The sequence below is a fragment of the Ostrinia furnacalis genome, unplaced genomic scaffold (assembly GCF_004193835.3).
Source record: "Ostrinia furnacalis isolate ACB-3 unplaced genomic scaffold, ASM419383v2 OfSCF6942, whole genome shotgun sequence".
NCBI classification, from domain to species: Eukaryota; Metazoa; Arthropoda; class Insecta; order Lepidoptera; family Crambidae; genus Ostrinia; species Ostrinia furnacalis.
Genome location: NW_021137181.1, coordinates 282,426 through 306,065, shown reverse-complemented (window position 1 = coordinate 306,065; position 23,640 = coordinate 282,426). Strand labels below are relative to the sequence as shown.

Sequence of the window (23,640 nt, the reverse complement as noted above, 5' to 3'; positions counted from 1 at the left end):
AGGTAGGTCGGAATCAGTACTGACCCGAAATTTTTATTCAACCAAAGACTACTTACCTCAAGGGGCAAGGAGTACTGAAATGACCTTAGTCAAAGTGAGTACAACGACGTGGCATCAACAAGGGCCGGTCTTGGTAGATATCTTAACTTTATAGAAAATTAAAAAACATTAGGTATACCTAACTGCCTTTTGCTTAAATAATATGAATCTAGATCAATTCAGTCGCAAAAGCTTTCAAATAGGAATTTTTAAGTTACAGAGTACTTATTGTTATTCTATGGTACAACGCAATAACTAAGTTAGGATCCTGTGATAGTGGAGCAGTGCGGGAGAGAAAGAGTCAGGTGACTCTAAACATTATAGGAAAGAATAGAGTTGAAAAACCTTTTTTGAAAAATCTTTACATGAGAGGCATACCTGCACATGGTATAGTCATTGCACAGCGTAACCTTGCCATATATCTGCGAGTAGGTGTAAATAATCCTTTGAAGAGCAGTGGATCCTCCCCATTCATTTTATGAGAAAATGTCCCGTTGTAACATAATAGCGATTGCGACTTTGCAACGCAGATAAAACTAAACAAAACTGCATTTGTAATACAAATTAACATTAATATTCTGCCGTCGTGTCGTGACCAACACGATTTAATAAGGGGGGTCGGGAAGTATCACGTATTTTTTTCCGCAAGAAACAGAGTACCTGAATTGCGAGAAAACTGGGTTATTGTAAAATAATTTGCAAACAGATCCCTAAATCGAAAAATAATCTATTTTAAAAGACCTATCCAACGATACCCCACACCAGTAGCGGCGGGAGGGGGGGGGGGGGTGCCGCCCCGGGTGCCAAGCATCAGAGCCCCGATNAATCTAAGATTTTCTTGAATATTTAGCTTCTGGTAGGTCCCTTTTAACTGTCCAGCAGTAATCTATTAACATATTTGGGCTCCATTTGCCCTGGTACCGCATTTCCATATTAGAAATGTCCTGATAGAACCTCTCACCGTGCTCGTCTCTGTCAGCCCCTAAATTGTCAGAAAAAGATCCAGGTGCGAGTCTAAAAAATGGATCTTAAGTGGCATGTTGCAACCCAATGCTTGATATGACAATAATAGCTCGCTAACCAACTCTCTGTAGCTGTCACTCTTGTGGTTACCCAAAAAATTGCAACAACGTTTTTAAAAGCCTTCCATGTAGATTTTTTTAAATTGCTTAATTTTTCTTCAAATCTTGAATCTTTTATTAACTTTCTAATTTAAGGGCCAACAAAAATATCTTTGCATCACTTATTTTAAGGACAACACATTGACCTGAAGTGGACGGTTGTGAATTGTCGTTCTCAACAGATGTAGTTGCAACTGGTATTCGTTCTGCCAATTTTTTAAAATGAGAGACTGGTCTTATAGCTGAAGATAAGTTAGGGTAAATAACTGTGTTTTTTTTTCTTGTAATTTATACCTTTTATGTCAGTGAGACAAAAATAGCAATGAGAAACGTGATCTCGCTGTTCAGTCCATATCATGGGTCCAACAAACGGCATAGGTCGTGCAGCTTTGTTCCAGACATGAGAGGACGTTAGGCAACAGATATGAGGGCCCAGGATTTGTCATGATGGGCGACAGAAAAACCAAAACATTGATGATAACACTCCAACACAAGATTCGTAAAATTTCGTCGTTGTTTTTTTAATATAAGTTCTCCGCAGACATAACAAAAAGAGTTAGGATCATTATTATACTTCCACTACATGTTCACAGGGTTAATAAATCCAAAAAAGTGTTCAACTTCAACGACAAATATTTCTATAACGATTTACTTGTAAGCATTTCTGTTAATTTACTGCCGTAGTACTAGTTATGAGTATTACCGTATCACAACAAATATGAGGCTAATTGACATATGGCAACTGTGTTTTAATAATGCGGGTAGATTGATAAAACAAAATTAGCTATCAAAGTTCGTGTGGCAAAACTAGTGTTGANTAAACTTCAGGTTTGTTTTTAAACTAGCCCGTTCAAGTCTATGTGACACGTTCAACAAACATATTTGTTCGAAATGCTGGCAAATTGACTTTCCATTTCTACTACAAGCTATTGTGGTTAACCTGATCCTCTGGTTTGTGTATGAAATTTATTAGAGATGAAACGGATATCCGGCAACTATCCGGTAGGCCGGATATCCGGCCTAAATTTACTATCCGGCCGGATACCGGATAGTAGCTCACTATCCGGCCGGATACCGGATATTAAAAAACTACGAAAATTTCCTATAATAAAATGAAACGAATTAATCTTTGAGTTAAATATCAATTAAATGGCTTATAATAATGACGGTTTTTATCTAAAGTCCAAAAAGTTACAAAAAAGCCATATTAAGGCCTTTCAAAATTTCCTTTCTGGGCTATTCACTCTAATGACGAATACATAAATAGTAAATATATTTTATTATCGAAATATTGCCAAATAAAATAGGCGATCTTTTTTTCACTGATGGTCTGATCACATACTCGTACAGGGTGACTTTGAAATTGTTGGCATCCTTTTAATAAAGACTCATGATACATAGTGCATTCCCCAAATATGAGACAAATCCAATGAGATTTTTTGACATTATTTTAACTATGTATTTGTATTAGTGTGCTCTTAAAAAGAGTTTAAAACTATTGTCCAGTCAACAGCACATCATCATCACCTATACATTTGGTTGCAAAATAACACTTCATCATTTCAGCCATAGGACGTCCACTGCTGAACATAGGCCTCCCCCAATGCTTTCCATGTTGATCGATTGGTAGCGGCCTGCGTCCAGCGCTTCCCTGCTACCTTTACGATGTCGTCAGTCGTCGGCGCTTCCCTGCTACCTTTACGTCCCACGCTGCGTTTTCCGGTACGCGGCCTCCACTCCAGAACCATTCTGCCCCATCGGCCGTCAGTTCTGCGTACTATGTGCCCTGCCCATTGCCACTTCAGCTTGCTAATCCGTCGGGCTATGTCGGCGACTTTGGTTCGTTTACGNTATCACGTATTTTTTTTCCACAAGGCCCCGGGTGCCAATCATCAGGGGGTGACAAGTCGCGCAGATTAATACTCACTGGCGCATCTGCATGGCAAGTCTACGGGGGCAATCATGGGGGGTAAATATTAACAAAATGTAAACTAATAGTTAAAAATTGTAATAAAAGTAAAATAAGGGTTCCTTGTCAGGACTACGGAACCCTAAAAACTGGACCTAAATTGTCTTGTCGCGTTTTTCTAATATAGGTATAAGTATTAGATTTATATGAAAAAAGCATAGATTAACTCATTTACATTGCAAATAGACATTTTTTTAAATCTCACGTAAGATTATGGGGTGGGGGAGGGGGTCTGGCAAAATCTCATGAAATTTCATCAAGGCCGTAGGGGGCGGGGGGGTTGAAAAATAAATAGCCAAAATTGTCTCACGTAATTAATGAACGCCCCCTAATGAAACCAAGAGATATGATCTGTGGGTCCCGTACGTAGGGGTTACCTACGCCATATCGAATGACAAATGATCGAAAATCAAAATATCGAATACGTTTCATCGAACGATCAAAATATCGAATGCTCAAAATATCGAACGTTCAGAATATCGAACGATCAAAATATCGAACGATCAAAATATCGAAAGTCGATATAGACGTTTTTATTAAATTTCATCACGCATCATTTCTTCAAGTTTATAAATTTTGAGAATAATTTCCGTGGGGACCAATTATAAGCCTAGCCTGTCCCAAAAAGGAAAGTTCAGAAATGATGCGTGATGCGAAGGTCGATTTAGCGAAGTACGTTTTGGCGAAAAACATTCATGGTGGTACGCTGGAGCGAAAGGCCCTCCTCCCTCTAATAGGCCTTTGAATTGTATCAATTAAATAATTTATAATCTAATCAGCACAGAGGAAGTTGAAGTTGTATTTGGAAATTCAGTCATAAACAAAATTCAAAGAAATTCTTTTACTTTAATTTTTATCACAATATAACCCTTCAAGGTCAATTAAATAAGTAAATGCAGAATATCAAATTGAAAGAATATTAATTAAAACTAGCTCATATTTTTTATAATGTATTTTGTAGTTTTCATAAATTGATAACTATTCACTATCGGTGAGGTAACAACTCTTGTAGAACCAATTCTGCAAGCTATAATTCCTAAATTCACGAACTACCTGATATTTTGCAGGGCGCATCCAAGTCATCAATTTACATACAATAATATGATTCATGGTATATGAAAAATACATTGAAAATTCTAAACCGAGTTAAGGATTATTATGGCCATATACGATGACGAATGCGCCCCTCGCGAGCGTACGCGCCGCCGCGCACCTCCCTACCTGAACAGTGAAACTTTAACGCTATCTACTCTATACAAGTATGAAGCACTTAGTTACAAAACGATTGAACCAGATTGTTCACAACAACGAATCAGAGTTTTTAAGACTGAGCGACAATTTATTCGATTAACTGATAAATAAATACTGCAATAATTTGAATACAATGGCAAGATATAAGGGCAGTGTTAATCGCTACGAGTAATATTAAACTCTTTCAATATTTATATGTATACGAACAAAATATGCCCAAGTAAAAGTATTGCAATAATCATCTTATCAAAGCAAATTACTTAACTACTGAATCTAAAAATAAAGACAATTTTAAATTTTAATTGATAAAGATAGTTCTCTTCTGTAAACAAAACGTTATCACATACAGTACTGAAGCTAATTACACTATCCAATATGATGCAATACACGTGGGATTTAAACGATTTGTATGAGTGTGCGTTTACGAACCAATTTAAAAGTGATTAATATTATTATAGCGATAGCTATACATACATACGTCTTATTTATACGATTCACATAATAATTAATAGGTTTTCAGCTGAATAGGCATAACACCGGACATGACAAACTTAAAAAGGAATGAATTAATGTAGAATCTTATGTTAACAATTTATGTGCTACTGTTTTACAATTTTATTGTATGAACATGATTATGTAGAACAGTACTGATCTTTATGTCATGTTTTAAACCGAATTCACAGAATATTTAAAATACCTAAGGAATTTCAAGTGTTACAGCATTGATTGAAATTAACATTTTATATCTAGGACATAATATCATCAATTATTTATGTGATAGTAGTAAAAATATACAACTTCCTAGTTATATACATGTTGGCAATGTGTAACTTTTAAAATTCTTTGGTACTTTAAAAAATGGTCCAGTAAATACTACAGTACAGATCACTAAGGGGTCATCCATAAAGTACGTCACACGTAAAGAGGGGGGGAGGGGGTTGACAAAGTGTGACATGGTGTGACAAGGGGTGGGAGGGGTCCTAAGTTTTGTGAAATCACATTTCAATTGTTTCAAATTTTTGATATAATGTTGATTTCATAAAAAAAAGTGCTTAATTTAAATGGAAATAAAACTAATTTCGGAACTGCTGTTAATTTAATAATTTTTCGATGTGAAATTGCAAAACATGTGACGTCACACTAGGGAGGGGGGGGTCTCAGAAATGTGACCACCTGTGACAAGGACGGAGGGGGGGTCAAAAAATCGTGAAATTCGTGTGACGTACTTTATGGATGGCCCCTAATCAATATAATAAACAGTTTTAATTATTAATGCTACCGCTCAGTCTCTAAATTATGTAATGCAAAACAATACTACGTAGGTAATTTAAATACCTAGGTGATTCAATTTAAACTTACGAAATAATATTCACAATTTCACATTTCTTTTAAAACCTATAAATGCAATAGGATTTTTACAATTTATTATATCAATAAAGGAAAACATTTTTATTTATATAATGTGCTAGCTACCGCTTACATCAAGTATTTTCGATTCAACAGACAATTTTAGAGGCAGCCTACCCTAATAGAACATATCCCACTCTCGTAGCTATTATTTATTATCAACCAATCATAGCTACAATAATAATTTGTTTAATAGATATTTTTAAAATACCTGTTTAATGTAGTGGGTCCAGAAATATAAAAATTCAGAAAAATTAATAAAAGACACCCACATTATTACACACAGACATGTAAAATATGCCAGAGTTTGTTAAGGTACTTTTAAAGTATTGCCCTAGTGTACAGACCACATTAATGATGAATGAATGCAGAGAAATGGAAACAAAGATTTACAAAAAAACAAGAGTAACCACAGCAGTACCAAACCAAAAAGAATTTCAAAAGGTCGTTAAAAAATAAATTATGTCGTTATATTATTTCCTTTCCACTAGACAAATAAAAAGTGCATGTACCTAAAATCACTTAAAAAAATTTATTAATATGTATTTGATTTATTCTATGAATAAAAACTTTTAGAAAAGCATTTAATTAGTGTACTGTCATTTACATGTGCAATGTGAATTTGACAAAAATTTTATGTTTTACTAATAAATACAACACTACTAAGGAAGGACAGCTCAGTAATGCTATCACCACTAGTTGTCACCGTAACAACGCTCAGGGCCGGTCGGCGGCGGCTAGTACCCATCAAGCAACGGGAATAGTATCTGGCTCCCTGAGTTATTACCATCAGTTATGAAACTATGCAACACAGTAATATATTAATTATTTTAAAAGAATTGATAAACACTTAAGTCAATTTAATAAGATAAGAATGTAAATTGAGACATCTGATTTATAAACAAATGTTTAGTTTCTTGGACGTTTAAAGAGTACTCCAGATATTATTCTCGTTGAATGTGACTTGCAATGAGGGGCGAACGCCTAGCTGACAGTCCAGTCCAGGCCCCAGCGCTCTGACACCTTCAGTTGTGCAGCTGCTGCGTCTTTAAGAGAGAACAAGTGTGTCATCTCTAGTTCCGTTTTAGCTAAAGCTATAGCTTTCTCAAACAGTTCAAGCGACCGCCTCAAGTTTCCCCTGAAATATAAGAAATAAAATATATTTAAATATCAGTTAGCAAAGTACAAAAGAAATAGAATTGGCGATGAATTTTTTTAGTATGGCTTTTTCTCAACATTAAATAATTTAGTGTTGACTGCAAAATCTAGTACAATACTAAGATTCAACCAGGTTCTTTTAAGACCATTAGGACCATGACTAATCATACAGTATCAAGAAATCAAGATGCAAGATCTACAATCAAACTCACACCTTAAAAGCAATGTTATAATGATAACCAACATAACATAATGGCTAAGATAACTCAGATAAAATTTATCAAGAAAAGGAAAATCCTTCATATTTTTACATTAATAAATGTGGCAGTGTCATAACTTTATTCAAAATTATTAGTTCAGAATTAAAGGTTGTTTTTTGCTGTAATTACCTCTGTACTTCTATGGTGCCAAGTGTTTCATATGCAAAATCACATTTGTCATCCATTTCAATAGCTTTGTTAATAAGTTTAACTGCTTTTTCAAAGTCTGTATTCTTCTGTAGTTGTACCAATCCTTTGTGGACATACAGTGTAGCATTGTTTGGATCTACTGCCAATGCAGAATCAAACAGTGCTTCAGCACGGCCCCATTCTTGCTGGTCAGACAGAACTTGAGCAAACAGGATGTAGGCCTCGGCACACCGCGGGAACCTCTCCAGGGCGTGCTCGAAGTCTGCTCGCACCTGGTTTAATGCACCAACATTCTTGTTTATCTGAGCATGCCTATAGTCAGCATAACATTTCTGAATATAGGCGATGGAAAAGTCAGGATTTAATTCAACTGCTTTTGCAAATTCAGCAGTTGCTTCATCCATGCGCTCCAATAACAAATACACTTGACCTCGGTGGTGGTAGATGTCAGAATTGTTTGGGTCTAATTGGGCAGCTCGTGCAAAATCTTCCAAGCAACGTTCTGTGTTCTCCAGCTGGGTGTACAGGGATGCACGCTTAATCAGTGCATTCACCTTCACTTTGACTGATGCATCACTGTCTATTACTTTGACCAAATCAGCCTGAGCTTCATCGTGGCGTCCAAGCAGCAGATAGAAAGTAGCGCGTAGGAGTAAAGCTTCATTTTTATACTTTCCATTAGCTTCCAGCTCTTCAGTGCAAGCATCAACAATAGAATCATAGTCCTGAGCATCAAGAGCATGTTTAGCTTTAGAAAATCCACCAGTAGCCTTCTCTTCCAATTGAATTTTAGTAATGGGATCCTCAGAAAATGCTGAAAAGTATGTTTTAATGAAATGCTTAGAGGGCATGACCGGGTGCCGTCTCGCCAGCGCTTCGCGGGCGTGTTGCCGACCCAGAGCTTTGAGGATGCGATCCGCGTTGACTAGAGAACTCTGGACCTGGAATCTCTCCAGAATACATGCCGAAGTTACATCTTCCAAGGCAAGAACCAGATCACCACTCTTTTCGGCTGCACGTGAGCGACGCAGGAAGGCTTTAACATATTTCTCATTCAACTTAAGCGCAAAGGTGCAATCCTCTTTTACCTGTTCCCACATTTCTCTTTTCTCATAGCAGGCAGATCGATTCTGATAGAATGTGGCCAGATCCACTGGACGGTCCGGTGGGCAAGCTTCAATAGCTTCATTGTACAGAGAGATAGCTTTATCGTATTCACCAGCATGGAAGGCACGGTTTCCGGCACCTTTCAACTTCATAGCACGGTCGATGGCATTTTCCGAAGTTTTGGCATTATTTTCTTCATTATCCAATGAAATAGTAGTCTTGGCCTTTAAATCAGCTACTTTTTTCTTTTCTGGGTCTTCTAATCTATTTCTTAGATAAAGGTAACCTAAGCCAATGGCCAAAGGTGCACCGAGTAGAATGGCTAGTTGCCATTTAGGAAATGGTGTACTGCCGGTCGAAGCCATATCCTCACGAACACTACTTCAAACGATATTCAACATAAACGATTCACCATTTACTTTTTCAAACACGTAAAGTAATAACTGTACTCTAAATTTTAATCATTACTTCCATTTCTTTAAAACCTTGGCCCTCGATGCAGCAAGGAGCGATTACGGACGGCTGGCAAGCAAGCAAAGACAATTTTTTGACATTATAGCTTTTTTATGTCAAGAATCATGTGCAGATTTCCTGCCAGTATAAAAAATAAATTTACCACCAAAGATATTTAAACAGATAGATTAAACTTACCGCCCGCGGGCATGCCACCTGGGCACAGACCCGGGTGGAAATCCAAGGTTGGATTCAACCTTTAATCTCCGAAGGAACTTGGAAATTACTTGTCACTTAATGGAGGTACTATGAATAAATGCATGCTAGCCGACTATGCAGTACTTGTGTTTGCAACAAATTAATTTCTAGCTTCAGTCAACCAAACAACACAAAGTTTCAAGTTTTCTGGGCCCTGTGGATAGAGATGGGTTTCCACCCGGGTAAAAACCCACATGAGGGTAAAAACCCAATAAAAACCCGTTTCATTCCACCCGTGGGTGTTTACACCGGGTGAAAACAAATAATTTTGTAATTATTTCAATTGGTATCTTTTCTTTATTTTTATTGAATTTTTCTCATTTAAGTTTATTGATTAATAAGTAATAAGTTAAATTTAATACTAATATGCATTTATATCGTGGCCAAATCGTAAAATTGATCACGTTATGATGATGTGACCAATTATTTTATAAAATGATGTTATTTCAAGAATCGTTGAACCGATTTAGAAGAAATTTAGTAGGAACACAATAATTTGTGATCATGGCAAGGACATGGAGGGAGGGTGCCAAAGATGCCAAACTCTCTCTTTGATGACATTACGGTATAAAGTTACAAATAACAACACCAACTACAAAGTACTTCTGCTTAAAAACTTGAAATCCAACCGCCCTTCCGCCACTGTAACACATTGTGACGTTTTTCAAGACCTCCTCTCCCCCCAGATTGCATTACATATCACTAGAATGCCCCCTTAGCAACAAATACCATTTCTCACTTTAAAAAAAACGCTATTTTTGTTTTCACCCACCAAAATGGGTGATAATGGGTAAAAACCGGGTTTTTACCCAAATCACCCAGTTTTAACCCAATCGGGTGAAATGGGTTTTTACCCACTACCCATCTCTAATTACAGCTAGTTTATTCGATATTTGAACATGAATGTGCAATGTATTCTGTGTTCTTTATTCAAATAAGCTACATCAGTGTGAGTAAGTACGGGTTCGCCTCAACTGTCACTGCGTGACTTCTATTTTATACTTCGCTGAATTTTAAAATTGGCATGGCATGCAACTTTGGTAGGAGGGCATCACTAACTATTTTAAAAAAATATGCTTTAAAAATATTCATAGGTCAATGATGATTTTCAAGCTGTCAGGAAGTCAGGATGCCAACCGTAAGAAACTTAAAAAAAAAGAAAGTGTCATAAACGTCAAAATCGTCCACCATGATTTGACAACTTTGTTTTTTTGTTCATATCGCAAATATTGCCGACTGCTCTTGTTTGTACCGTAAAATTTAGAAACAATAGTGATACCAATGGCTATACCAGAATATAAACTTAGTGCTGTATTATGTGGTCACTCTTTGGATGTACGATGTGTCTCTACGACAAAAGAAAACTGTATATTATCAGCTTCTCGTGATAGGACTGCAAAGCTATGGCACCCGGAAGGGTAAGATATAGTTCTGTATACTTGTGAAGCAGAGAAAGGGTTACTTATATACTAAATAATATTTTCTTTTATAGGATCAAGGATTTCGTGAACGTAGTGACGTACAAAGGTCACAAAAACTTTGTCTCGTGCGTTTGTTGGTTACCACCCTGCGAAGCGTATCCTGAGGGTTTAGTGATAACGGGGAGTAACGACAACACCATTCTTGGGTATAACCTGCAAGATGCGATGATCCAGATCACGCTGGAAGGCCACGAGAACGCTGTGTGCAGTGTGGCACCTGGTAGAGACTCAGGAATACTTCTAAGGCAAGTATTTGAAGCACTTGTGAAGTGTATTTTTATTGTACAGATGACAGCACATCATGGTAAATACTGTGAAATTTTAATAAGTTGTGACAGGGGATTTTCCAACCAAAATGTCTGTCCTGCTTTTTCTGCCCATTTTGATTGGAGAATTGGGGATTCCCCGTCAGGTCATATGACTGCTCTATGGGGATTCCCTCAATTGTTTCATGGTTTATCTTACCTGGCAGCCATAGGTATTGTTAGAAATGTTTAGTGGAGAATAACACTTTATTTTTAACAATTTCCAATTGGTTTTCACTGAAACTTATTACAAGTTTCATGTTATTTTAATTTCTAAAGGATTTTAATAATTGGATCTGGACCAATAATACGCTCTGTTTATAATTATTTTCAAAATGTACTCACTCACATCCAGGGTTCGNCTCGATTACTGAACCATGCCTCTCAAAATAATTCAACAAACTTATCTATACATTGTTAACTGTTTAAGTGTTATTTAGTTTGAAGTTGCATGCTAGCCGACTATGCAGTACTTGTGTTTGCAACAAATTAATTTCTAGCTTCAGTCAACCAAACAACACAAAGTTTCAAGTGTTCTGGGCCCTGTGGATCGACGCGCTACGCCCGCGCGCCCATTTGGTTGGAGCCACATTTTGTCCGTTGTGATTTTATAATAATAGTTACTTTGTCTTTGGCAAATCTGACAACTATTAAAAAGCAAAGCTGTCAACTATTAAAAAGCAAATTGTCAAAAATGTCAACTCTATGACATAACCTTTTTGTGGAATTACGGTTCCAATTATTTCTAAAAATTTGAATTGAATTAAAAATGAACTAAAAGCACTATCCCAAATACAGAACACGTAATAATAATCCCAAGGGTCTGCTCTAGTTAATTTGTTGTAAGCTACCATTACCTACGTTTTAAATTATCTTAAAAAAATTAAACATTCGTTAGAATGCTGGGAACAAAGTTAATAAAGTTTGTAAGTCTATTCTATTGTTTTTAATTATTGAAAACAAAATTGTTTAGTATCCCTATCGTCTGCATAAACATATATTATCAGTATTTAACAATCAACTGACCGCCAGTGACCCTTAATTGTATATACTTACTGTTTATTAAAACAAATCTTAACATGATTTAACATTTTACTTGAATCTTACAGAAAATTCTTTATTTGCTGAGAAACTGCTGATACTGGTTAGAATTCATAACTCACCCAAAACAGTTAAAGTGAACTATCGTTGGTTCGTTTTGTTACAGGTAATGAGAAATAATATATTGAAACAAAACAAATTAGCAACAATATCATCATCTTTGCAATGTCAACAACTGCGATACAAAAGTGATCTCTATGAGCCAGATTATCTCATTGTAAGTAAATAATATTTTTAATTATAGTTCCTTACTATTTAATACTAATTATTTTAGTAGAAGAATGTGTTTCTTTAATTGGCTTATGTTCAAGTTGTATCTTCCTGCATGTGTATATAACAATCAAATGTTTTTGAAACATTGTTAAACAAACAATAATAATACATACATACACTCCAAAAACATAACAAATAAATAAATAACCTTCCTTCTGGCGCAGTCAGGTAAATACTTACATTATCACACATTTATAACTTTACTGTTATTATTGTTTCAGAGTATGGAACCTGATGAGCCAGTATATGATTGCCTGAATTTGCAATTAAAAGGATATGATTTTGCATTGTTAGAAGCTTGCCAGAGTCAAATCCACAGATATGCTGAAGTCATGGGTCTCACAGTTGATGAATGGTATTAGTTATGATTTTGAATATGATATGCATGCACAACCTGTATTATTAATTAAATATAATATTAACTTCTAAAGTATTACGTTTGAATAGTAAATCCATACACAAAATAGTGTTTTCTTCATCCTATCCTAAGTTGTATGAGGCAACAGCTGATATTTGCTTATTTTTTCCATTGTATAAACAGTTGGGCGACACCAGCACAACAACTCAAAGTGCAGCGTTTCAAACCTAAAGGAACTGCAGTAGATGCTGAATATCACTTAAATATTTATGAAAGAAATGTACAGGTAAATGCTCAATATCATACTTAGAAACTTACATTGCATCTTTCTGTTTACCTGCATAAGTTGGCTTATTCTACTGAACTTTTTGTTCACTATTCCCCGTTAGTGCCAATTGGAGCTTTATAATGGGGAATAATGAACTAAAAAGTTCATTAATCCCTGTTATATTAGGATTATTTTGAACGTAATGGGGATTTATGAACTTTTTAGTTTATGATTCCCCATTATAAGTTCCAAATTAAAGTTAATGGGGAATAGTGAACAAAAAGTTCACTTATACTTAATAGTGGAATAAGCCCATAAGTTGATTAATATGCAAAGATATTACATCATCATATAGATAGTACATCAGCAAAAAGTAATACCGTAATAATTATGCGTAATATCAATATTTCTTCGATATATTTGCATGCTATTGTTGATGGCTGGATAGGTGATCATATTTTGATATTTTCGACCTTCTGTACACCCTATTCAAAGACAAATAAATATTTCTATTTACATTCATAAGTATTTTGAATTTTTACTCTGAATTTGCACTTCAAACTTAGTACTACAAGAGTAGAGTAGTAAATACAAGAGTGATCTCTTCCTTACAGCCAGAGAGGCAAAAAGGATAAATTATGTTTAAAATAAAAAGGAAGGTGGTGAAGAACCATATAACATTAACATACCTTTATAAATGAAAATAAGCCCTAAGAGTAGGCGCACACCGTTGATTTTTAGTTGGCCGATAGTTGTGCCCGATTTTAAATTGTATGAAGAATCGGCCAAATCGAATCGGCGTAGTGTGCGCACTCCCATACATGCCCATACTGATCAACTGCCCGCAATTCCGCGCACACCTCCCGCGATTCTGCCAGTATAACCGCAAGGTTGGTATGGCCATGGGTGATCAACTGCCCGACTAAACTATCGGCCGAAGAAAAATCAACGGTGTGCGCCTACTCTTACTTTATCTAAACTAAACATTGTAAGGTGAGCGACGTGCCGGCCTGGGCGCTGGGCACGCTTCTGCGCGTGGCGCGCGCGAGCCTGCCCGAGGGCTGCTCGCTGCGCGTGCACGAGCACGCCGTCGAGCACGAGGAGGTGCGCTACGTGCCCGACAACCAGCTGCGCGAGCTCAAACAGCAACTCGAAGACATGGGCGGCAGCCGCGCCGACAAGAAGAAGAGAAAGTAGCGCGTGTGTCGATTTATTAAATAGTGCGTTATAGATCGTTTCATCCACGAAGACGCGCCTCATCATTCTTCCGTTAGGCGGGTTTTAGAATCGCGCTGACCGCTCGCTGATCGTCCGCGCTGACAAATNCTGACAAACAAAATGTATGTAATTAAAGGGAACGTTCCTGAGTGACGCTGATCGCTCGGCGCCGACGCTTCATACATTTCGGCTGTCAGCGCTGACGGTCAGCGTGACTCTAAAAGCAGCCTTAATGTTTGAGTGTTATCGGTACACGCTAAATCATCCATGAGTGCACACGCACACTACAATAATGACGCTCGGATTACTCAGATCAAACTCACCGCGGGTGCGGGGGAGGGTTCCCTCGATCGAAAATTGGTGGGGTGCGTCTTCGTGGATGAAACGAACTGTAATTGAGTGTTATCTAGTTGTTTCAGGAAATAAATATTTATGATTAGTACGGATATTGTTTTTTTTTTCCTTATTACGCGACAGTGAGACAAATACGATAACGCAGTAGCGCAGTTCCTTTGCTCAAAAAGGAAATCACAGATTTTGTAAAAAAAAATCTAAGGAATACGTTAAAAACTTACAGACCACGGCACAGGAGTTCACAGGACACATCAAGCTAGACTGGGACATTTTTACCCCTACTGTTTGTTTAAGGAATTACGTAGTTTATTCGTGCTCAGGGCACAATACTTACTTAGTCCGTGATTTGACCGGAAGTGAAAGATTTTCTCAATCTTCCGGCAAATGCCAGACGCGTTAATCCTCTCTCATCTCAGCACAATACGACTGATACGACTATCTATTGTGTAAACGACAGTCAACGTACTCGTATTCCGGTATATTTATCTGTTCAGCGTCGATTCTTGAGAGGTCTGTGCTGTAGACTGGGACTTAGACGCAAGTTACCTAGTTATGAGGATAGACTTCGGGAGTTTGGAATGAGCAGTTTGGAAGACCGTCGGGATGTAGTAGATCTTTGCACCTTGCATAAAGTAGTGAATGGTGCACTCGACTCTTCACTGCTTCAAAAGATACTGTTTAGGGTTCCGAAGCGTTCAGTGCGTCGACCTCAGCTGTTTCATGTACCACTCGCTACAAATAATGTCTCAGTAAATCACCCTATTTACAGAATGTGCAGGGCCTACAATAGTCTTGACGTTGACAAGGACATATTCCAGTATACATTTCAGGTTTTTAAAAATAAATTAAGAAATGCTGATTAGATTGTTGGATTAGTTGTTGTTGTAGCTAACATTAGTTTTTGTTGTTTTATCTAAGCACTTAAGTTATTAGGCATAGTTGTGTGCAGTTGTAATTGGTCCATAGATTTGTAAGTGATTTGTAGCTGTATTTTTTTTTACTAAATAAGTAGTGTAACTGTACTGTAACTGTACCTATTAATAAATAAATAAATAAATTTATTTTAAAAAAAATCATCGTCTTTAATTTATCGACAGTGCTGCAAATGCAATACAATGATTACCTACGTCGTCTAGGCAGGCTCTGCAGGTGGACAACCATCATCTGTGTAATTATTATTTATTTGGTAAATGCATCAAAATAATAATTGTTATTCCTTCAAATCAGGCACATTAATTGTATGAGCTTTACGCAATTGCGTAAGTTGTAAAATACGATGTTCCTAAAACGGGGATTAATGGCACATACGGCCTTGGTTCGCCGCTCCCATAGTACCTATCTAATTATTTATATTCATACCACATGCATGCCGTCTGCTAAATCTGTTCGTATTAGGTAAACACTGAGCCAGTGTGCCTAAACCCTAATTTTAGTTGCGAGAGAATTGTTTGCTTGCTAGCTATAATTACTTAATGGAAGCCTAACCAGTGTACGAAACCCGCTTTGTTTGTTGTTATAATAATGTGTATTTAGGTACCTACCTACGTCGTTTCTACTTTTAAAATTGTTACAGTTCTTGCACAAACACCTATTTTATAAGACTGGGTTAATTTGTCACAAAAATTGTACGGTTCCGTAATAAAACAACAAGGAATTGTAGTTTTGAGTATGGGAATAGTATTTATTTATGATATCTACTACTACTTTTAAGTACATAGATCCCTTTAAAATATTGCTATTGTAAAATCTAGTTTATTTCTTTCTTGACAATTATAGGAATTCTTTTAAACTTATTTTCAACAAAGGGCGAGCTTAATGCCATTTGGCATTCTCCTACACTTCAGGGCCAATCAAAAATTAGAGTAGTCGGTTAATATGTAATAGTGAATCATAATTGAAACATCAAAACAAGTCATTATTTTGAAAGGTGCACGCATAAAACACAGCCAAAGTTTGTGCAACGCACGACGTAGCTGTAATGTAATACAATACAGACTCTGTAATCATTTGATAGTGCTTGTGATAGGCAATCCTTTCCCTCCTTCAGTAAAATGACCGTCGGTCTTCCGAGTGGTGCTTGGCATTGCGACAGACTTTAAGCCACAACAGAGGAGTATAAAGTAGGTATACCTACTTAGTTAATAATTCTAAGTAAAAAACTGTTCTCTACTCTAGTGGAGAATGTGAGTGATGAAGGTCTCAAAGACACTTTGTTTTGCACTCCGCTCGCTTTCATATGAAAGCAAGTGATAACAGCTTCGAATGCGGTAATTTGAAATATTGTGATAAACTCAACAAAATCTCGTGCGCCACATTATTTCTATTGTGGATCAGCGAAATAGACTTGTTAGGGCCTAAAGTAGAGCTTTCCTAGTGTCGATTCCACATCCACATTCCTGTTCTCTGCAATGGTTTTAACGACTGGATTTTTATTGGTATTATTTTGAATTTCTAATCTCAATTAAATATAAGATTACTTGCACAATGTCTGATGAACTAAACATTAATATAAAACGGTCATTGAGTCGCTACTGAACGTACATCATGGTAGATAGATGCTATGTTATAAATTAAACGAGTACCTACCTAGAAGACGACTAGTGTTAAGTGTTAAGCAATTAAAATCAGATAATGGACGTCAAAACTTGAAAGAAATAAACTTGTACGAAACAAAGAACGATCTCAAATGCCTTGTGATTGTAAGATAGATCAGCAAATAATTACGGTTGTCCGCACTAAGTTGACCTTTCTGTCTAGTTGGTATTGCGAAACCGACCGACTGCCCACTGTGAATGTAAGTAAATATGATGATCTTCGGGTTTCATGATGTCCTTGGCCCTTACTGTACCTCTACAATAAAAGTAACGTGAGCCTAAATATTAGGTTCCATTATATGTTGCTTGTAGATGTTTTTTTTACAATTTCGTAGACCAAAATAGGTAGGTAATGTAAAGAAAGAGTACCCATCACCTAGTTCATATAAGTAGTTATTTTTACAGGGTGGATTTTTTAAACATTTGATGGTGTGGACTGAAGCAGCAAGGAGGTATTGTATTCAGCCTTAGCTTCAGAATCGGCCACAGGCATCTGATTTGCTCATGTAACGACCATTAACTATCTACCTAGTTTAGAGACAGTGCGATAGGGCTAAATGCTACTTCCTCCGAGTACGCAACATCATAATGATGTTTTGAGAGGCTTAAGAGTCGGCATATTCAAAGTCGGCCAGTAAGTACTTATTCATTGAACAACAAAGCACACTCTCGAAGCAATTGTCACGCATGATTGTTAAGCTATAAAAATTAGTTAATGTTCCTTGATTGCTATCGGGTTGAAAGAGTAACAAATGATGAAACCAACGTAAAATGCACTTATTAACATGCCTGAGCAATAATAATTACCTAAGTTTTCACACGGCTCGATTCACTAGATCTTATTTTGTAAAAAATATTTTTTTTAAATCCCAGGAAAAATATAAATTACATTTGAATAAAAGTAGTACCTATAGATTCTGATGGCGCAGGGAATGGGTACGAGTGGGGCCGGATGAGAATTTTTTATTAAAAATATATTTTTTTCTTGCTGCAAGCTTTTAATAAAATTGTTGGGAAGACTTAGAACTATTGAAAATACTATAGTAAAATTTATACATTAAAAAAACGCAGCTAGTCCTCCACTTTTTGTCGCTTGCCAAGTATCGAATGTATTAATAATGTTTATTATAACAGCTTTAGCCAATGACCATGATACTGACCTTAGTTGAGATATGGTGTGAATCCTTTCTCACTTACGCATCAACTCATACTTTCAAATAAAAAATATAGGTACCTAGGTAATTAATGTTTACCCATCATGACAAAAGAAAGATGAAACCAATGCAACGGTTGTGTGTGGTTTCCTGGTGCGTTCTTGTTTGTATTGTGTTATTAAGATATACAGGGTGCAACGAACAGACTAGCAAAAATTTTAACTTTTACTGATAAAATTAAATGTAAGTACCTAAACATATTCTAGTGCAGTCAGTGTAGAGTCAGTGCATGTGTAGTGTACGTACCTGCTTACATTGAAAAATTTACTAAATATAAAAACAATATTATTGCTACAAAGAGACTAATGATGTCGGATTTGATAATAGTGATCCGAGTTACCTAACCGTTTAAGTTTTTGCCATCTTTTTTTTATGCATAATAATAATGCCTAATCTTGCGCCTTATGTAGGTACACTCTGTACTTATAATTTTATTGTTCTTTTTAGGGTATCTATCGTAGGAAAAAGGAACCCTTATAGAAAGGTTTCGTTGTCATATCAAGCAAGCACTTTGTCTTGGAAAATTGTAACTAATAATAAGATGGTAGAGTTGAATCAAATAGGCACGACTTAGTCTTTTTAAGACATAAAAAGTCAAGCTCCTGAATGTTGTTAACACAATAAAAAATCGGCCTTTGATGCGCTGTTTTGACTCGGGCCAATTAAACAAAGCTATATCAAGCAAACTGCAACGTTTAGGTATAAGTAATCTATATCTATATATATAAAAGAAAGTCGTGTTAGTTACTTCGCTTATAACTCAAGAACGGCTGAACCGATTTAGCTGAAAATTGTCAGGGAGGTAGTTTAGAGCCAGGAGAAGGACATAGGATACTTTATATCCCGTTCGAAATTAAAAAAAAAGTCTGCTTATTTATTGCCATTAAGGCGGAACAAAGTTCGCCGGGTCAGCTAGTCTATATATATANCAGCTAGTAAGAAAATAAAGACGACGTGGACCTAATGAAAGAGGAAAAGGTGGACGGGATAGTGGGAGGAAGAAAAGTGAGCTTCGGCTACGGAACCCTTAGTTCGTAGACTCTCACTTGACTGTTTTATGCTGATCATCGCTCATAACTTTTTATAGAGTAATCCGATTTTGATGATTATTTTTTATTGGATAGCTAGTGCTAATTGATTAATTGTGATTCGGCAACAAAAACAAACCAACAATTAATTACATAAAGCGTAAAAATATGGCAGCGAGATGTCTAGTCGACGAAATCAGGAAGTTGACTGATTCCATCAATACACAACTAAATAATATGTCGGTGCTTCTAACCCGTAACATTACCAAAACAAGACATTTGCGATTTGTCAGTGGAACTGTGGGAGAAGCTCACCATGAAGCAAATAGTGTCAGTTTAACTACGAGTATGACCGCTCTTCTTGTTTTATGTGCTCTCCAGCCGACTTAAGTTAAGCTTAGTGCCATGGCAAGCGTATAACTATGTGATTCAAACTAACAGACGCATAGTTTGCTGTTGGGACACTAGTATTGCTGACAAAAAAGACAAAAGCTTTCGTAGAGATCCTTTCTTCCTCATCCTTACGACATTAGGAGACCCCCATAAATCCTTACTGTAAGTATACGTAACCGTATTTTCGACACGTTGATATAAAATAATTACAAACACTGCCATAATGGACTTCATGAGTCTGGTAACTCTGCATTATTAAGGCCCAGTTTTTTGATTCATAGTTAAAATAACAAATTGTTAAATTTTGCTACTAATGGTTAAATATTAACAAAATGTTAACTAATAGTTAAAAAATGTACTAAAAGTCAAGCTAACCATTGTTCGAAAAACATTTTTTTCTGATATTTAACCACTTGTCACTTGACATCTGTCAAATTTGACCATTGGTTATTTTAACTACGAATCAAAAAACTGGGCCTTAGAGCATAAATGGCGTTGCTCAATTGCGTTGAACTCATAAAACTCACAAAAACGATTAAGAAGATGCTTTATGACTTCATAATTGCGTTTGTGTAACACTTTAAAATGCCCACTTACTTTTTCATGATCATTTTTACATACTAAATCGCCAGATTAGCCAGTTGAAAATCTAGGAACTTTTATTACTATTCAATTCGTACTACCTAATTCCGTAACTCTCAAGGGATATGGACTATGGAGTTAAGGGAAAAGTAACATTAGTTACTTACTTTTTGACTTCTTTCAGACCGGGCAGGGCTTTATGTATTCCTACGAGTGAGTATGGTATATCGCATTGGCATCATTAATAGAGTAAGCTTGTGAAATAGAGCAATTCACAATAAAATTCATCTGACTTAACTATCATAGAAGTACAAAAAATAATACAGGTAGGTAATTATAATTGGTATTGGTATCATATCGTCCAGTAACCCTGTATATAGAGGTAAAAGGTCATTGCATAATACCGCGGGATGGTGACCATTTGCCGTCGAACGTGATGAACCTTTCAATTTTACACTCACTCGATTTTTGGAGCGGGACACTACCACTACTGAGCGACTCTTTCTAATTATTCAGCGTAATATACGGAAGCATAACAGTTGTTTTGTTTATATCATACGATGTTGCTGGTGCTCTATTTGGTAAAAACTAAATATGTTTTGTAATTAACTTTATACATAAGTACTTACTCACACAAAAATAACATCATTTGACTCATCACACAATGGATAAGATGAGGTTCCGTATGCCTTAGATTTTAGGTTGGAAGTGGATGTATAGGGTGGTTGTGATGGTGTAATCTTCAGAAGCCATGTGCATTTTGCCAAGCTTAGGCAATCATATTAAAAATAGATTCGCGACGATGTAATATTTCCTGTTTCCTGTATTTGACAGTAATGTTAGTTTCGTCTTTTAACTAGATGATCTCGAAATATTTCAACATTTTGACTCGACAATCATCATCATCATTTCAGCTATTGGACGTCCGCTGCTGAACATAGGCCACCCCCAATGATTTCCACAATAGCCGGCTCGACTCGACAATAAGAGGGCTCTATTAGTAAAAAATAAAATATTTTGAAAATTATAAATAAATAATAATTTTCAAATTAGTTTGAGATGCGACTCTTAACGCTAAAAAAAAATAAATAACTATGAAATAAAGTATACTATACAAATAAAGCGATTTGATTTGATTTGAAAATAAAATATGTTTCAAAAGGCGAAAAGAAAAAAAAAACATTTTAATGTTAGAATCGTTAACTAAATTCCACCATGTAAAATGAAGTACTTATAATCAGAGTACCTGTACATATAAATGAAAGAATATTATAAATATTATAAAACATAAGTACCTACAATATTATTTTTAGTACGAGTAGCTGTAACGTCTGCCTTTGTCGCCCATAGAAAGGACATCAACGCGTCAGCGGATTCAATGTTAACGCTTTGTGCATTTAATTACGAGTAATACAGTATTAGCTCACTGACAACTATGAAAATCATGATTCAAGCTTATGATGATCTTCGAGGTTAATTTTAATTATTAATAGCCTCCAATGGGCGATTTCATTCCTACTACGAAATTTTAATTTGTGTGTTTTAAAGATCTTAAATACAAGTTCTCCTATTTTATGAAACTAACACTGTAGCTTTAGTAGTATTTTAAGCATACATAAATTACTACACATAAGGGGGGGAAAGGGTCGACATCGAAGTGTGACATTGTATTACAAAGGGTTTATATTTCATGTGATATTTATGTAATTTTTGTGAAAGTTATATTTTCAGAAAGATAGGTTTACGAAGGACATCGGCAAGTTAAGTTTCGAAGTTGTAATTTCGAAATGTTCGATTTCAGAAAAGTTAGGATTCCGAAAGTGAAGTTCCGATAACTAGGTTTTCAGGAAAGGTTTAAAAATATTCAGGTAGGTTTTCGACTTGTAGGTTTACTTACGATTAATTTCGGATTTTCATTCAGGAAGCTATGGTGCGAGAATTTAGGTTTTCGATAAATGAAATTTTCTCAAGAGTTAGGTTTTGAAAATCTAATGTTTATGAAAAAGTTTTTCTGAAAGTTAGGTTGACGAGCTAACTACTCACTAATTGGAGAGTTAGGTTTTGGTAAGTTAGGTTTTCTAAATATTAGGGTTTTTTTTGGAAGCTATGTTGTCGAAAATTAAACTTAGGTTACAGAATTACGAAATTTTGGTTTTCAAAAAGTTAGCTTTAATTCTAAAATTATGATACGATACGTCAGATTTACGAAATTATGATATCGAAAAGTTAATTAGATGTTCGAAAAGTTGTATTTTCAGTAAGACTAGGAAAGACTTAGGCCTACCTAAGTCTACTAGGTTTTCGAAACTTATTGAAAACGTAATATATCAACGTAGTTTTAAAATTACATGATATTAGCATCTTCCGTGTTATCTACACATTCAAAATAGATTGTTAATCCCAGCCTTAGATAAAAAAGATCCCAGCTATATGCCAGTAGTAGAAGTAGTGGTGATTACCAATGACCGCCTTTATGTTTTTCGTCTCTGACAGACAGAAGTACTTACTTAACTACTTATTTACAACAATCTTATCGTTTTAAAATCCAAAAGCAACGACCTTACTTAGTTGAACATCTACGAATGTTGTGCGGACAAGTTGCCACATTATTGTTTAGAAGCTCGAATAAATACTATTTACACACTTCAGTGACCTTCATGGTTCAAGTTTACTTGGACTTAATTAATAAATGTTTATATTGGTTTATCAAAATATTGACAATTTATTGAATACTAGCTTATGTAGGTACGTGACTTCACCCGCATGTATTTCGGTCTGCCACAAAAGTTGTCCGGTTGTCGCGTTCATATTTTACTTTCATATTACCAACGTGAGAAGTTAGGGGATTCCCATACAAACTTTCCCATTATAATAAGTACCTAGGTACTCATTTCAGTAGGTACTACCTATAGGGAGGTAAAGATATAATTGTAGGAATTAATTTACCGCCCCCTCTAGGGATGTTACCTGGGTAAAAAAAGCAAGTTTGAATAAGTTCGTTGTCGATTAATTTATCAAAAAACCGGCCAAGTGCGAGTCGGGCTCGCACACCGAGGGTTCCGCCGTACAAACGTAGCGGTTTACAATTTATGACGTACTAGCTTTCCGCCCGCGGCTTCGCCCGCGTGGAATTTTGNTATCAAAAAATACTTGACACGTAATTTCCACTTTTTCAAAGTAATGAAAATTGAAAGAGAGAGTTCAAAAGAAGTGTAGCACTTTGTGACGTCACGCGGAACTTCAACGCATCATAACTTCGTAATTACTTGTTTGATTGACAATTTTTTATAAGTGTCCA

The 23,640-nt window shown here is 36.0% G+C and overlaps 3 protein-coding genes across 3 annotated transcripts; 2 read left to right on the top strand and 1 right to left on the bottom strand.

Annotated features, from left to right (window-relative positions):
* Positions 1–5,755: 5,755 nt before the first annotated feature.
* On the bottom strand, positions 5,756–9,002 carry Tom70 (translocase of outer membrane 70). Its single transcript, XM_028318602.1, has 2 exons — positions 7,335–9,002; positions 5,756–6,925 (listed from the first exon to the last, which is right to left on the bottom strand). The coding sequence occupies exons 1-2, from the start codon at positions 8,825–8,827 to the stop codon at positions 6,772–6,774; spliced, it is 1,647 nt and encodes a 548-aa protein (XP_028174403.1). The 5' UTR covers positions 8,828–9,002; the 3' UTR covers positions 5,756–6,771.
* Positions 9,003–10,331: 1,329 nt separating this feature from the next.
* Positions 10,332–11,565, top strand: LOC114363036 (phospholipase A-2-activating protein-like). Its single transcript, XM_028318631.1, has 3 exons — positions 10,332–10,591; positions 10,666–10,899; positions 11,460–11,565. Exons 1-3 carry the CDS (start codon positions 10,455–10,457, stop codon positions 11,563–11,565), a joined length of 477 nt encoding a protein of 158 aa, XP_028174432.1. The 5' UTR covers positions 10,332–10,454.
* Positions 11,566–11,655: 90 nt separating this feature from the next.
* mRpL48 (mitochondrial ribosomal protein L48) lies at positions 11,656–14,623 on the top strand. The gene is made up of 5 exons (XM_028318616.1): positions 11,656–11,885; positions 12,167–12,277; positions 12,555–12,688; positions 12,875–12,977; positions 13,953–14,623. Exons 1-5 carry the CDS (start codon positions 11,859–11,861, stop codon positions 14,154–14,156), a joined length of 579 nt encoding a protein of 192 aa, XP_028174417.1. The 5' UTR covers positions 11,656–11,858; the 3' UTR covers positions 14,157–14,623.
* Positions 14,624–23,640: the final 9,017 nt, after the last annotated feature.

What these genes read in the sequence shown, in the direction of transcription:
- Tom70 (XM_028318602.1), bottom strand. Translation starts at nt 8,827, where the DNA reads ATGGCTTCGACCGGCAGTACACCATTTCCTAAATGGCAACTAGCCATT. An exon ending in GGCACCATAGAAGTACAGAG is followed by an intron (nt 6,926 to 7,334) that starts GTAATTACAGCA and finishes CTTATATTTCAG; the next exon opens with GGGAAACTTGAGGCGGTCGC.
- mRpL48 (XM_028318616.1), top strand. Translation starts at nt 11,859, where the DNA reads ATGCTGGGAACAAAGTTAATAAAGTTT. An exon ending in GAACAAAGTTAATAAAGTTT is followed by an intron (nt 11,886 to 12,166) that starts GTAAGTCTATTC and finishes GTTTTGTTACAG; the next exon opens with GTAATGAGAAATAATATATT. An exon ending in TTTATGAAAGAAATGTACAG is followed by an intron (nt 12,978 to 13,952) that starts GTAAATGCTCAA and finishes AAACATTGTAAG; the next exon opens with GTGAGCGACGTGCCGGCCTG.
- LOC114363036 (XM_028318631.1), top strand. Translation starts at nt 10,455, where the DNA reads ATGGCTATACCAGAATATAAACTTAGTGCTGTATTATGTGGTCACTCT. An exon ending in AAGCTATGGCACCCGGAAGG is followed by an intron (nt 10,592 to 10,665) that starts GTAAGATATAGT and finishes TTTCTTTTATAG; the next exon opens with GATCAAGGATTTCGTGAACG. An exon ending in GACTCAGGAATACTTCTAAG is followed by an intron (nt 10,900 to 11,459) that starts GCAAGTATTTGA and finishes ATTAATTTCTAG; the next exon opens with CTTCAGTCAACCAAACAACA.